Source organism: Macaca fascicularis, chromosome 4 (genome assembly GCF_037993035.2).
Source record: "Macaca fascicularis isolate 582-1 chromosome 4, T2T-MFA8v1.1".
Classification (NCBI taxonomy): Eukaryota; Metazoa; Chordata; class Mammalia; order Primates; family Cercopithecidae; genus Macaca; species Macaca fascicularis.
In genome coordinates, this window is record NC_088378.1 from 56,840,420 (window position 1) to 56,857,102 (window position 16,683).

Here is a 16,683-nt window from a genome sequence, read left to right on the forward strand (position 1 = left end):
GAACAATATGTTCTGAAATTATAAGCTCTGAAATTTATTCCTGAAAAGATCTTTAGGGCCCCAGAAAGGTTTAGGCTCCCATATGGTTCAGGGCATAAGCTCTTTGCCTGGAGGTGCCCTGTTCCAGCCCACTCCCAGGCAACCTGTGAGCTAGGCCTGGCCCTTTCCAATTTCCTTGCACCCCCTTGGAGCAGGTGCTGACCAGAACTGCTTGATCACCCTCCCCTGGCACAGGGAGTTCTGTGATCATCCACGCTCCATCAGCATTCTCTTTTGACAAGAAGCTTGTTTTGTATAATCTCCCACCAGAAATGATGGAGGTGGCCTGAGATGAAGATGAGCCTCAGTAAAATCTGTTAGGTTTTACTTCTGGAAAGTGGGATTCAGCCTGGATTATGAAGTACATGAATTTGTGTTTTGCAGCTCAGTGGCTCTCAACCTTGGCTAGACAGTAGAATTATGTGAGGAACTTTAAAAATACCAAATACCATGGACTTGTTCCAGAATAATTAAAATCAGAATCGCTAAGGCTGGGCCCTGACAGCAACATTTCTTAAAAGCTGGTGAGTAGAATGTGCAAGGAGGGCTAAACCTTAAGGGAGAAGATGGCGAGACAGTGAAGGCGGCTCTAGTACTGCTACTGCTACTTGTAGTAGTGCAGCTAGTACTGCTAGTGAACAGTTACTAGGTGCCTATCATGTGCTGGTGTTGTTCTGATGGGATTACAGGCACCCACCACCAGGCTCAGCTAAGTTTTGTATTTTTAGTGGAGATGGGGTTTCGCCATGTTGGCCTGGCTGGTGTCGAACTCCTGACCTCAGGTGATTCACCCACCTCGGCCTCTCAAAGTGCTGGGATTATAGGCATGAGCCACTGCCCCCCGCCAGATCTCTGACTTTTCATATCCATTGTCTTGTCATAGAAGACTTAGGTGGTCTTGAATGGCAAACATGCTTTGGTTCTGCCAGCTGAGACCTAGGTGTAATACGGTAAACAGTGATCTTCAGATTCTGAGTTATAAATCCTGGCTTCCTGATTCCTAGAATCAGACTTCACATGAGTTTCTTGAAATGCATCTTTGCTAAAAATAGTTTATAAAACTGTCAAAGTAGAGAGACCTTGATAACATACTGCCGTGCAGAGACTCTGGTAGTACATACAAAGTCCTCCGAGTGCACCAACTAACTCCTGTGTACTTGGATTTGACACCTTTGCACCTTTCCATGTGATCCCTCTTGTTACATTTATAACCTCCCTGGGAGGGCTCCATCATGAAGGGCTAGATGGGTAAGGTGAAATTTAGATTGTGTTATAATTTAGCTGGTTGCAAAGTCTGAGATCACTTGCCTTCTAGTCAGGTCATTTAAAAAACATATTAGGCCGGGCACAGTGGCTCACACCTATAATCCTAGCACTTTAGGAGGCCAGGGTGGGCAGATCATGAGGTCAGGAGATTGGGACCCTCCTGGCTAACATGGTGAAACCCCGTCTCTACTAAAAATACAAAAAGTTAGCTGGGCGTGGTGGTGGGCGCCTGTAGTCCCAGCTACTGCGGAGGCTGAGGCAGGAGAATGGTGTGAACTGGGGAGGCGGAGCTTGCAGTGAGTGGAGAGCCTGCCACTGTATTCCAGTCTGGGCCACAGAGCCAGACTCTGTCTCAAAAAAAAAAAAAAAAAAAAGAAAAATTAAACCATTAGTGTAGTGTAGTTGGTTTTGGTGTATTCTTCTATCAATGTATAGACACATGTAACCACCACCATCTGCAAGGTATAGAACAGCAGCATGGAGTTCCCAGGGATGGAGTAGGGCGTCAAAGCCACCTTTTGTCTCCTCCACTTACCTGAGAGGCCTGGTTAAGCTTAAGTTTCTCTAAGAGGTTAAGCTCTATGGCCAGCCCTCACTAGTGATTTCTTGGCAGTTAGGTTACAAACTCAGAAAGTTTGGCTGATGATAAGAATGGGAATGTGTGAAGTTTTTCCCACTTGACAAGACACTGTAATTCGTGATCCTCAACGGAGGGACTTGAGCCATGAAAACAAGGCTGGAATCAAAACTCTAAAGGTATAGGTTACTTTCCAGAAAGAAATAAACTGATCTACCTATAGAGGCCTCTGAAAATAAGAGTGTTCTGCCTGGCAGAGTGCTGAGCCTGGGGTGTCCTGGGTGGGTGTACACAGGACATGTGGAGGAGGGTGTCAGGAGCATGTTTGTCCTCTGTCTTGGTCCAGACCCTTGCCAGCCCACTTCCGCCTTTTCTTCCCTTCCCCGAATTTAGATCTTGAGCTCCATGCTCAAAGGCCTGGAGGGTTTGGGGCTGCCCTCCCATCCCCACAACTTAACACCCACCCTAGACTCCTTGACAAGGCAAAGCAGCCAGAAGCTCCTTTGATGCCTGGGAGCCTCTCCAGGAAAGCTCATTTTGATAACAGCACTCATCCTTTGATCTCCACAGGGAGCAAGTTACCAACTTCATTTTTAAAAATTCTGACAGTTTTGTTGACTTTGCTCTCTGATGAAAGCGTAAAATCCTAGGATGAAAAGCTCTACCTAAATATCAAATAATAAAATAGTCATACGCTAGAAGAAGAGAAACTTGCTGTCTCCTGCTAAATAAATACCTTGTGTCCATGCAACTTTGCTTTTCCCCTTTCATACCTCTCTTGTCAGGGCAAAGCATTTATAGACTCTGAGTTCTAAGAAACCGTGGGAGCACAGTAATCTGCTGGTGAGATAACTGAGATAACAGGGCCCACGGTCCAGGTGCCAACACTGAGGAGCCCCATTCCTTTCTGTGCACAGAAAGAAGCATTAAAGAGAGTTGTCTCATTTCTGGTTGGGCGCGGTGGCTCACGCCTGCAATCCTAGCACTTTGGGAGGCCGAGGCGGGTGGATCACCTGAGGTCAGGAGTTTGAGACCATCCTGGCCAACATGGTGAAACCCTATCACTACTAAAAATCCAAAAATTAGCTGGGCGTGGTGGAGGGTGCCTGTAATCCCGGGTACTCGGGAGACTGAGGCAGGAGAATCGCTTGAACCTGGAAGGTGGAGGTTGCAGTGAGCCGAGATTGCGCTGTTACACTCCAGCCTGGGCAACAAGAGCAAAACTCCATCTCAAAAAGAAGAAAAAAAAAAGAGAGAGAGAGTTGTCTCATTTCTGTGATGTGACATCTGATTATGAAAGTCTTCTATACTGAAGGCATGGGGGAGGAGGAAGGTAGAAGGATGGAAAGGAAAGAAAGAAGGAAGGGGAAAGATAAGAAAAAGACTAATTATATTAGAATATTTTTGCATTTTATGGAGCTGGAGGTATCAACAGTAGTCAGCCTGTATGGGTTTGAATTCTGCTGTTTGTTTACTGGCGATGTGGGTAAGATGCTTAACTAATATCACCTTGAGGGGTGCTTGTGAGGATGAGATAAAATGATCTTTATAAAGTGCCTGCCAAGTAGTAAACACTCAATAAAGGTTGTTATACAATCCAGTGGCAAAAAATAGGATTTTCATTTCTTACTTGGTTTCTAGGTCCTTCTACAGAATAGGAGGTGCTCTGTAAATACTGACTGAATATGTAGATGAGAGAATGCCTAATGAGGAGGTGGAGAACTAGTGCAGCCCACATTGCCCACATCTCTTGTTACCATGCTTAGGAGCTGCTGTCATGCACGTCAGCGCATCTCAATTTTGAGGTAATGCTTAACCCTACCAGGGAAAGAACTTAGTGTAGACCTAACTGTTAAGATAGCTACGAAGCCAGTGTCCTTAAAACCAAAAGTCATTGAGTAGAAAAGAGATAGGATTGACCATTTGGCTCTGATACACTGTTCTCTTAGTTTCAGTATTTCTCACATTTAGAACTAACAAAGAATTTAACTGTTGAGTCAAAGGTTTGCCATAGGACTTAGACCAATACCATGTGGAAGGTAGTGAGAAGGATTGTCTAGAAGGAAGTGTGAGATGCAGTTAGACATCCAAGCTGAGGAGTTAAGGAGTTAGTAGGTACCCAAGCTTGGACTTTGACGAAACAATCAGGCATATAAATTGTTCTTTCTAGGAGTTTTTAGGAACATCAGTTCTTACGGAAACGTTGAGTATTCTACACATCTATGTAGAAGCTTTACGGATTGAACTTCCTGTTTCCACTAAGGTTGAATAGACAGTGACAGTAACAACAATCCCAATACTTAACTTTTACCAAGGGCTTACTTGGTGCTTGATCCTGACTTAGATGCTCTGTATGCATTATTCTACTTAATCCCACACCATGTCTATGACCTGGATACCATCATTCTCTTCATTTACACAAAAAGAGATAGATACAGAGAGATTAAGAAAATGACCCAGTATCATAAAGATAGCTAAGTCAAGGCATTGAGTTATAAGGGGATGAATTATGAGGTGGACTTCTGCACAATGTGTGTCCTCTAAGATAGGTCTTTTCTCCAAAACTTCATGATTAGTACTTCTGTTCACTTGTTAAAAACATTGGGCCAGGCGCAGTGGCTCACGCCTATAATCCCAGCACTTTGGGAGGCCGAGGCGGGCAGATCACTTGAGGTCAGGAGTTCAAGACCAGCCTGGCCAACATAGAGAAACCCTGTCTCTACTAAAGATGCAAAAACTTAGCTGGATGTGGTGGTGCATGCCTGTAATCCCAGCTACTCGGGAGGCAGAAGCAGGAGAATCGCTTGAACCCAGGAGGGAGAGGTTGCAGTGAGCGGAGATCATGCCACTGCACTCCAGCCTGGGCAACAAAGTGAGACACCATCTCAAAAACAAACAAACAAAAAAAAAATTGCAGGCCCTTTGGCTAAGGAGCAAACTGGGCTAATGTACTAGTAATAGTTCCTTCTTATAAGCCATTGCTAAGGTTTTGGTGTAAAGAGTTAGTTAATGTGGTATTTCATTCATTAAGTGAATACTAAGTACCTACTATTTTCTAGGCTCTGTTCTAGGAACTAAAGCAATGAACAGGTCACACAAGTCCCTGTTCTCATAAAGCTTGTACACTGGCTGAAAGAGACCATAAACAAGTAAATTAAGTGTGTTATTTTAGACAGGGTATTCAGAGTGAGCATCTATGAAGAAGTTCCATTTGAACAGAGACTGAATGAAGAGGGTGGGGAAGAGCTTTTCTGGAAGAGGAAGAAGCCAGTTCAAAAGGCCCCTTGTTGACAAGAGGCTGGAGTGCTCTGAACCACAGAGAAGGCTGTGGTGGCTGGTGGTGCATGGAGGGGGAGGTGGGGCCTGGTTGTGCAGGGCCTTACAGACCATGGTAAGGAGCTGACTCGTGTGTGTAGAGAAATTGAGTTTAAGCAGAGGGCTACCATGATCTAGTAGATAAGGTTGAACGATCTCTCTGGTTGCTATATGAGTAAGAGAGGAAATTAGTGATAGAGATACAGGGCGTCTCTTATATGGCCCAGAGGGGCTGGTGAGAAGTGGTCAGATTTGAGTTATATTTTGAAAGCCAAGCCAATAGGACTTGTCTTTGGGTTGGTATGTACAGCATGGGGGAAAAAGATGGATCAAGAATGACTCTTGGTCTTTGGCCTGAAAAATGGGACACTTTTGGAGGAAGGGATATATTGTATAACCCAATAAGGAAGACAGTGGAGGCAGAAATTTGGGGGATGGAATTGGAGCAAATAGGGTTCTGTTTTGAACAGGGGAAGTGTGAGATGCCTTTAGACATCCAAGCTGAGGTGCCAAGAAGTTAGTAGGTACCCGAGCCTGGAATTTGAGGTATGAATCAGGCATTTAAATCATTCTTTTTTAGGAGTCTCTAGGAACTTCAGTTCTTGTGGAAACTTATAGTATTTTAGAAATATTTAGTTGTCGAGGCTGTCTTTGATCCTTGAGATTGATTCCTGGAGAACATGCTGGTGTGTGCTGGCATTTCTCATGCTTCCCCTGGGGAAGACATATTCCCATGCTGAGCAGATGGGAGCTCCAGGCAGCCACACCAGCTGCACGGTGGTAGAATATTTCTAAATAGTTCTCCAGGCACAGGCAGCTGTTTTTCTGAGTTCTTTGACACATATAACCTCTACTAAGTCCGACATAGATCTTACATCCTATTCATGCACGTTCCCAGTGGAGTGTTCGGTACATTAATTAAGGTCTAACAAATTGTTCATCATGTTCACATTTAAAAGGGCCCTAAAATAGCCCAATCATGGGCATGCCAGGTATTTGTGTTTGAGTGTCTTATACACTAAAACTGGACCCGGATATTCCTTTACTATATACAAATGGCCATTGTGAACACCAAGTGAGCTATAAATCAGAAGATGACAAAGAAAAGGGGATGGATGATGACTCAGTATGGAAAAACCTATAAGCCAGAACCCGCTTATTTATTATGTTTGGTTTCGTTTCCCCAGTTCAACTGTCCCTGGCTTAAACTCTCTTTCCCCCTTTTTAGTCCAGTTTCTTGAGTCATTTTTGCTCTCTGCTGTCAAAAGCACCTTTCATCCACTCAAAGTAAGACACTGATCTTATTCCCCAATCATCTGCTGTTCTCTGGAGGTTTTCTTATGGTTCTGTGATTTTCTACATTTCATTCCATTAGGTCGTTTGGTCATTTTTGCTTTTCTGGTGAGATGATTTTCCCTAGACTCACAGGAGTTACCCCTCTTGGGTAGGCGCCTCCGATTATACTGATTGCATCATTGGCTCCCCAGGTGATCAGATGTCTCCAGATGGTAATGTTTACAGTGCCTGCCCCACACAGAAGCCTGAGATGGCAGGAAGGACTCTAGGTAGGCTTTTCAGATGGGTGGATGCCTGAACATGCTCTGGAAAAACCAGTCTTCTCTCCTCTCTGCAGTTTGCCAGCTATGTGACTGTGAGCAGGTTACTGAGTTTCTCCAGGCCTCTGTTCTTCCTCTGATAAAAGGGGATACTTCTAATCCATCTCTGGTATTTGCATTAAATAGATAAATACCTGTAAAGCACTTAGCAGAGTACCTGCTACTGAAAGGAAGTCAGTAAACTTTAATTCCCTTCCAAATCCCCGTGAGTCTTCTATTCATCAGGAAACAATAGCCGTGCACTCTGCATACACACATGCCAGTAAATGGCTATTAGTGAAAACAAATCAAGCTCCAGAAGCAAGCTATCCTGAGGAGAGAAGCGAAACGGACAATTTTAAGACAAATTGGAGAAAGAGGGTATGGGGTTCAGGACCGGTAGCATCAGCATCTCTTGGGAACTGGTTAGAAATGCACGTTCTCAGACTGGGGCTGGGCAGTCTTGTTTTAACAAGCCCTGCGGGTAATTCTCATGTACAGTAACATTTGAGTATCAGTAGTCTAAGCTAAACTCAGCAGACAATGGGTGAGGAATAATGGTGCGTGTTACTGTGTGTGTTATGTATGTTTGTGTGCATACATACCCATGTGTGTAGAATGTTTGTAACAGCTGAAACTATTAATCAAACATGGTAACATCAGCAAAATCCAGTCAAACCAGTGATTAATTGCCCATTTTTCTTTGGTACTGTTGTCTGAGTAGAAATACTGTATAACTAGAATGCTTATGTTCAATAACTTTGCACTAAATTCATCTGGGGTTTAAAAAATGGATTCATCAAGTTTTTTCTTTATTTTCTAGGAAATTCCACTTACTTGGATGACCATGGGCCACCTCCTAGTAAGGTAAGGTCTTTGCTTGTGATGTAAGTCCCCTTTGTCTTTTGTCATACAGCCTCCAACAAGCAGGAACAGATCTCTCCTGGACATGAATCATTCACAAGAAGCAGTAGATGACAGATGTGAAACTGATGTTTAACTTCTAACAAGGAGGAAGCAGAAGAACATGATGATAGCCCAGATGACAAGGAGAAGGAGCCATTGTTGAATCAGTGGCTGTAGCTGCCCAGGCATTGGAACCTGAGACTGACTTCAGACCTCTGGCAGCGTCTCCTGTTTGCACCTCATTTTCATTTGCCTTGGCATCGATGCTGGCCCACAGTGTGATAGCCACACCCGGCCTCCCCTTGCCTTTGGGATTTGGAGCTAGACTCACATCTGTCCTGTTCTCTCCAGCCTAACTGGGTTGGGATACTCCACTCGAGGCCCTGCCAATACCTCCTCAAGGCTGCACTGGCCTGGCCTGTGAGTCTACTTTTGTTTTTCCTGTAAGTAGTTTTGTCTGACTTAAGGGGCAGAATAATCCTTTAGTATAGTTTCCCTAACACTGTTTACTTTGAGCTCAATGAAAACGGAATGCTAATCTACTGAAAAATGAGCAAACTAGAACAAATTGATCGTTGTATATAAGAAAATACATGCAATGCAATCAATTATCTTTTATTCTAACCGTATGTCCTTTGTACTTTTTTGACATCATTTTTTTTTTTCCTTCTAGGAAATGATGGGGATAGTTGATCAGTACTTGGGAAGGGGTTGTGCTTGGCAAAATAAGAAGTTGACAACCCTCTATCTGTCACTTCAAGAATGTTCTTTCTGGCCGGTGAAATCCTAAAGTGTATATACAGGCACTCTAGCTCTCCCTATACTTAGCTGTTTTCTTAGTCTTTGGCCACTTAAGGTGATGCCTACAAAATGCAGTTGTAAATACACAGTGAGAAGATAATGAACCACCAACTTTAGAGGCTTTGGGGAAATTTACTCCCGTATTAGCCCATTCCTGCATTGCTATAAAGAAACACCTGAGACTAGGTAATTTATAAAGGAAAGAGGTTTAATTGGCTCACAGTTCCACAGGCTGTACAGGAAACATGATACTGGCATCTGCTCAGCTTCTGGGGAGGCTTCACAAAACTTTCAATCATGGTGGAAGGCAGAGAGGAAGCAGGCACATCTTACATGGCCAGCGCAGGAACAAGAGAGATGGGGGGAGGTACCACACACTTTTAAACAACCAGATTTCACAGGAACTCACTGTCACCACAACAGCACCAAAGGGGATGGTGCTAAACCCTGAGAAACCACCCCCATGATCCAGTCTCCTCCCACGGGGCCCCTCCGACACTGGGGATTACAATTAGACATGAGATTTGGGTGGGGACACAGATCCAAACCAAATCAGCTCCAAAGTCTGTTTAGACCACCCCCAAATTCATGAGCATGAACTTTGGAAGAAGGTATTTCTGGATTCAACACTGGCACTGCCATTTCTAGCTGTGTGACATTGGATGAATTAGTTAGTATTTTGAGCCTCAGTTTCTGATATGCAGGGTGGAACTAAAAATACTGCCTACAGCACAGGAAGCCTAAAATGATTGAATGAACTGATGTATGATGAGCACTTGACACTGACATGTGATAAACATTAAATCAAGGGTGGCTGCCGTTAACTGGACTGCACGAACATTAAAATTATTGATGAGTGGTACAGCAGTATTTATCACAGTCATCGAATGGTTCTACCACTTGATCCACCACCTGTTTATTGAATGACTGTGATGCTGCAGGCAGTAGAAATACAAATACGAAACAAAGCAAGAACAACAACAACAAAAATAGCCTCTATTCTAGATGAGCAAAAGAATATAGAGGATTGTGTTCTCTCTGGGGATAAGGACAGTGTCTAACTCGTCTCAGTATCCTCACATTCTTGCATTAGCCTCAGTGCACAGAGGCACATCATGACTATTCATTACATTTCACTGAATTAGACCATGGAATCCAGAACTGGAATCTGAATTAGGTCTTCTGGCTTCCATCCCAGGTTCTTTGACTAAGCCAGTATTCTCAAACTTTAGCTTGCATCGAAAGTACCTGGAGGCTTATTAAAACACAAATTGCTGGGCCCAGGCCCCAGAGTGTCTGATTCAGTGGGTCTGGGGTGGGAGCTGAGCATGTGCATTTCTCACAAGCTCCCACGTGATGCTGATGCTGTGAGTCTTGAGTTCACATTTGAGAGCCACTGTTCTAAAGGCCATGAATATAAAGAGAACTGTTTCCTTAGACATTTTCTGTGATAGCCTAGAGAGGGTGATATGGCTATTATCTAAAGTTTATTTATTAATGTAATGATGATTCACCATCGTAAGTTTTCTTGTAGAGAAAACATTTTTAGAGGGGTCAATCACCTGCCTAGGAGGGACAGTAGAGGGAGAAAAGAAGAATGGTGCCAAAGATCTGGTAGGTGTCCTCACTAGTGACTTCCTTTGTCTCCCAAGTAGGGAGGGGCCAGGTCAAGCTCTCCACAGCCCCCTGCCCTGTCATGATGTCAGGGAGTAGGATTAGGTGGCTCTGTCAATGGGACCCATCAGCTGTTTTCCTCAATGGTTTGTTGTTCCTGGCTTGATAAACTGGGATTTACCTGGTCTGAAGACCCAGACCCTCTTTTTATGAGCTTGCCTTTTTGACTTTTTTCCTTGGTGGCCAGCCTGAGTAACACTTTGGTCTTCCTGCTGGTCTTGCTGTGGCTGGGTTGTCTGTCCTGCCTGCCTCTTTGCTGGGATAGTCAGTGCCTAGATTCAGTGTTTTCTGACTTCACTTCCCGTTCTCCCATAGGGTTTTCCCTAGCTGTGCCTCTTCCCCCTGGCTCTGCAGTCTGGTCTTCAACTCCCCCGCATCTCCCCCACCTGCTAACTAAAGCTCCTTGTAATATGCAAAAATTATCAGGTTATAGCAGATTATTCAGACCCCTTTAGAGTAAATCCAGTTTTATAAACTCTTTCCTAAGTTTGAAAATTGGGAGCATAATCTCTTTAAATCAGCAGAAGTTTACCTAATACAGAATCTTTCACTAGAATTGTATTTTCATTATCTGGGATTGGAGTAGCAAAAACACTCTTGATTTTCTAAGCAGTAGCCATAAGAAGAAGAATATAAAAATGGGTAAAAATAACACTGGTATGTGAACATCTTCTCATCCGTTCTTATTGCTGCTGGCAGGGTGGAAATGAATCCCAGAAGTGATGAGGTCAGGCTTCCGGATAAAGGTCCCTCAAGTGTCCTGTGGGGTGGGGCCTCAGTGGTTTAGGTCTGTAGACCACTGGCTTATCCAGGGACAGGGTGGCATGCAGACGATGAGGACTCACACATGCCTGGCCTCTGGAATGAACCCTTACCCTGGCAGGGAAAAGCAAGACTCAGTCCAGACCCATCTTTTTCATATTTGTTTAGCGCTCAAAAATAACTTTTTGATGCCAAGACTGAAAGAGTTGAGATCTAGATAAAATAAGATTTTTAAACCCTGAAAATATACTGAGGTTACAGGCGAGTTCTCATTTTATTAAAAGTTCAATTTCACAAGTTTCACATTCCACAAGTAATAGCCATTTAGGGAATGGGGTGTGCCACACAACACATACTGGGCCCAGGTCCTCATTCTCTCCAGTATTTTCGTAAGGAAAAAACAAAGGCCTCTGATTTTCACTTGTTTTTAAAATCCACTTGAACCTCACAGCTCACCTCGGATATTGAGCTAACCCATTATGTAAAGGTCTATGTTAATATTTTCTTTCGGTTGCCACATTTTACTACTACTTTGTGTGTACACAGAATACAGTGGTTTAAAGTTAGAGCACTGACTAAGAATCACCATGGAGATTTCTAGCGAATGAAACAGAAAGATTATTTTAAGTACAAAAACAAAAGCATGATAGCTGTTTTTGTAAAATTGCATGCATGTGTTTGTCTGTGTGTCTACAGAGACAAGCCTGGAAAGGGTAGTGATGTTGTCTCCAAGTGGTGAGATTTTGGGAAGTTTTTACCCAGTTCCTTATACTTTTATGCATAATTCGAGTTCATTAAAGTAACACCTGCTCAATCTAAAAATCAGAAAAAGAAATTTTCAGGTGTGAGAGAAGATTAAAGTTGGGTTCAAAGGCTTCAGTGCCCTGGCCTCTGCGACATCATGTGCAGTGTCCACAGACCCGAGAAACTGACATTTCCCCTCCTTGGCTTCGTTTCCCCTGGGATGTGGGTACCTGGTGCAAGCAGTGGGCAGCAGTACCTGGTGCAAGCAGCGGTCAGCAGCAACGATAAGTTCTGTCAGCAACAATTAGGATGTGGATATCATTTCATATATGTTAACTTCCCAAACCCCATAGATAAGGAGAGCTGTTCTAACCACCTCAAAGATAATAAAATCACTATCCATATCTGTTTTTTCCTGTGTGCCACGCACTATGCTAAGCACTTTGCATGCAAAATGTAATCTCTATAAATGATATAAGAGAGGAAGTAATTTTTTAATCCTTACTTACAGATAAGGGAGCTGGATTTTAGAGGGACAGGCTAACTTGCCAAAGCTCATACACTAAGTAAGCATTGGACTTGGGATTCCAGCCTAGGGCTGTGTGTGTAGCTCCAGCGCCCGTGTTTTTAACCATTTCAAAATTACTAATTTAAGTAGAAGTACAATAATTTTCTACCTTATTTCTAAATTTTTGCACTTTTAAATAAGCGAGCTGGTACATTGATTAGTACAATACACAAATTTTAACCTTCAGTATACCAGAAAAAAATAGTCATCACCATTTACCATTTGGGTTCAAAGGACACTTAATTTTTTAAAATCAATGCCGTGAACTTTTTCACATCTACTTTATCCGTTTTCTTCCAGTAACCTTTGTATACTTACCTACCTTCAGCCCCTGACCGTTTTCAAACTGTATATAAAGCAAATTTTGGTATACCAACTTGAAGAGGTGAAAGAATACCATCCCACATTCATTTAGCAACCCAGGATGGTCCATGGTCTTTTCACAAAATATTATTTGAGGGAATCCTTCCTCTTGAACGACTGACTGTATGAGAACAGCATGTCTTTTTGTCCTTAGAAACGTATTGTTCATTCAGTATATTTAGAGAGTTTATGATGTCATCATCTGAAGAGTCGTAGTCTGAGGTTTCATTTCCATGATCACTTTCATCATCATCATTTAGAGTCTTCAGGGCCGTTATGTGATGGCTTGCATTCATCTCTGATGCTTCTGTTGTTTGTGAAATCTCTCTTCCTGTCAGTTATCTTCTTTTGGTCATTATAGGCAAGAACGAAAAATTCGAAATTCTCCACTCTAGTCAATGAAATTAAAACAAACTACAAAGGTGTTGTCTCTAGTCTCCTTTTATATCCTCCAAAAAGATGATGTAATACTTTGGGTAACGCTATAAGAAAGATGGAGGATGGCCGGGCGCGGTGGCTCAAGCCTGTAATCCCAGCACTTTGGGAGGCCGAGACGGGCGAATCACGAGGTCAGGAGATCGAGACCATCCTGGCTAACACGGTGAAACCCTGTCTCTACTAAAAAGTACAAAAAACTAGCCGGGCGAGGTGGCGGGCGCCTGTAGTCCCAGCTACTCGGGAGGCTGAGCCAGGAGAATGGCGTAAACCCGGGAGGCGGAGCTTGCAGTGAGCAGAGATCCGGCCACCGCACTCCAGCCTGGGTGACAGAGCGAGACTCCGTCTCAAAAAAAAAAAAAAAAAAGAAAGATGGAGGATGATGCAATAGTGACAATCTATTTCACTAATGAATCATTCCCCTGGGCCCACACCGTTTAATATGGTAGCTATTAGCCTCAGGTAGCTATTTAAATCTAAATTAATTAAAATTTAAAAAATAAAAATTCAGTTTCTCCATTGCACTAGCCACATTTCAAATTCTCTGTAGCTATAGGCAGCTAGTGGTTACTGTATTGCACAAGAAAAATAGAACATTTTCATCATCAAGGAACATTCTACTGAATGGCAGTGTTCTAATCCATTCCATTGTTCTTATATTTTTCTATTACTTTAGTCTTTTTAAACCTTATTGGGAATAATTGATATATAACGGGTGGGTGATTGTTCCTGAAATGATGAAATAGCAAAATATTTCCAGATACAGGAATAATAAAATTACAAAGATCCCATAATGGATCTTAGATTTTCTTAAATGGTCTGCTGGACCCATATGGTAGTTGCAAGGTAGAATGAGTTTTATTCTCTTTCTTTTTTAAAAAAAGGTATATTTTCTCTTTTTCTTTGGAACATCTCTAAGACAGAATAAGGTTATAAAATATTAATCCATACAAATAGCTAGAACTGCTTGAAATTTAGAAAACCTAAAAAAACTAAAAGTGGTTCCTGTGGATGCTGATAGTATAGTGAGGGTTAAGCTATATACTGATATCTACACTTGTATACAAAAGCACTTTTATATATAAAATATTATTTTTGCATATAAAGTGTTATTATTCAAAATTCCGTTGTGAAATGGGTTCATTAGAAGAAGGCTTACAATTATGCTGATCCAGCAATCTCCAAATGAATGAGAAGTAGTAATATGAACTGAGATAATATTTGTATAGTGCTTTGCTGTGTCTGGCAATGAACTATTGCTCAAGAAAGTTGAGTCCTTCCAACCCACACCCCCAGAAGCTAATTTCCCTTTAGTATTAATTGTTTAATGCCTACTTAGTCTATGGGATCACGACGACATTTAAAAAACTGAAGATGATCTCTGTCATCTAACAGCTTATAATCTGGTGGCATCATGAGGTTTGATGGAATCAAAGACTGAGAGCACGTGGTTCTGTGGTTGATAGATTCTTAAGTCTAAATGACGGGCATTCATCCAAGTGTTTACTGTGCATCAAATTTGTCTTGGCCTCTGTGCTGGGTGCTGAGACGAACAGACCACAGAATGCACAGTCTCTGCCCTCCAGGAGTTTAGTCCAGTCAAAGGACAGGCTGGCAAACAGATTCATACAGTAAGTATGCTAAGTGGGCTGCTGGATGCTGTAAGGATGCACATTCAACACCAGAAGAATGCAGGAAGCTCAACTTGACCTTTTTTCCAGGTGCAAGTCCTGAAGGTTGAGTAGGAGGAACTAACTAGGTCAGATAATCTGGGATGGGGACAGGCATGGTGGCTCATGCCTCTAATCCCAGCACATTTGGAGGCTGAGGTGGGAGAATTGGTTGAGCCCAGAGAGTTGGAGGTTACAGTGAGCTATGATTGCATCACCACACTCCAGCCTGGGTGACAGAGTAAGACTCTGTCTCTTAAAAAAAAAAAGTCTAGAATGGAAAGGATGAGAAGCGATGGGCCTCACTGCTGGAGTTTTAAGAGTGGTAGGTGGGAAATTGAGATATGAACTGCTTTGAGGAGTTTGCCTTTAACAGGAAAGAGAGAAAAGATGATAGCCTAGGCAGTGGAGACCATGTCTGCATAATTGTGGAGTAGGAAAGGAGTGGTCAGTCACAAATCCAGTTTTGAATAGTGTCGTGGATTAAATTGTGTTTTCCCAAAAGATACATTGAATCCTAACCCCAGAATCTGTGAGTGGGATCCTGTTTGTAGTCAGGCTCTTTGCAGATGAAGATGAGGTCATGCTGGGGTAGGATGGACCCTAAAGACAATGATTGATGTCTGTATAAGAAGAGAGAAATTTGGACACAGAGATAGAGACCCACAGGAGAATGCTGTAGGGACATTGGAGGCAAATTGGGATTATGCTATTATGCTGCCACAGACCAAGGTACACCAAGGATGGCTGGCAGCCACCAACCAGGAGAGAAGCATGGAGCAGCTTCCTCCTCCAAAGCCCCAAGCAGGAGCCAGCCCTATAGACACCTTGATTGCAGATTTCTGACCTCCTGAACTGTGACAGTAAATTTCTGTTGTTTTAAGCCACCAAGTTTGTGGTACTTGATTACAGCAGCGCCAGGTAGCAATACAAATGGATTGAGTTTAATATATTCAGTTATTATGCCTTTTAGGCATTATTTGGTTTGATTTAAGAAACATCGAAACCATTTTTAGAAGCTTATCATTAGGATAATTTCAGTGCTTTATTTATTTATAAATAAATATTCTTTATTTATTTATTTATTTATTTAGAGACAGGGTCTCACTCTATTGCCAGGCTGGAGTGTAGTGGCGCGATCTTGGCTCACTGCAACCTCCACCTCCCTGATTCAAGCAATTCTCCTGCCTCAAGCAATTCTACAATTCAGCTTCCTGAGTTCCTGGGACTACGGGTGCATGCCATCACGCCCAGCTAATTTTTGTATTTTTAGTAGAGACGGGGTTTCACCATTTTGGCCAGGATGGTCTCGATCTCTTGATCTCGTGATCCACCTGCCTCGGCCTCTCAAAGTGCTGGGATTACAAGCATGAGCCACCGTGCCCGGTGTTTCAGTGCATTTTTAAGTTTTTTTCCAACCTTCCATACAACTCAGGTTTTTCCCCCAACCTTGTTTCTTCATTTTTCCTCATTATTCTGATGTTTTTAGCTGTTATTACCCGCAACATTCTCTCCAATTCCTTCTATTTAAAATTCATTTCTGCTGTTCAAATTGTGTTATCTTGTATACAAAAAACATATTGTATTACATCATATTTTTCTCTGAAAAGGATCTCAGTGACAATTCATTTAAGACAAAGTTACTGAAGAGAGAGGTCCTGTTGCCACCCAACAGAGGGACATGAGAGCAACAAAGAAAAACAGTGAGGAAGTCTGCTGTCTTCCAAACAATGTGTCCCTATTTCTACAGGAGACTTCTCAGCTTGACGGTTAACAACATGATATGGTTTGGCTGTGTCCCCACCCAAATCTCATCTTGAATTGTAGCTCCCATAATTCCCAAGTGTTGTGGGAGGGAGCTGGTGGTAGATAATCATGGGCATGGTTTTCTCCATACTGTTCTTGTGGTAGTGAATACGTCTGACAAGATCTGGTGGTTTTATAAGGGGAAACCCCTTTCACTTGCTT

At 42.6% G+C, this 16,683-nt stretch overlaps 1 protein-coding gene across 6 annotated transcripts in view; it reads left to right on the top strand.

Moving 5' to 3' along the window:
• UST (uronyl 2-sulfotransferase) overlaps window positions 1-16,683 on the top strand; it is a 317,208-nt gene that overhangs the window by 120,530 nt on the left and 179,995 nt on the right. For all 6 annotated transcript variants that reach the window (XR_012433524.1, XM_005552086.5, XM_045391389.3 and 3 more), the window contains exon 2: window positions 7,616-7,659. Coding sequence is in view for 5 of the 6 variants with exons in the window: in XM_005552086.5 (XP_005552143.1) it covers window positions 7,616-7,659 (44 nt within the window). In the remaining variant the exon portion in view is untranslated. The remainder of the gene's footprint in view (window positions 1-7,615; window positions 7,660-16,683) is intronic.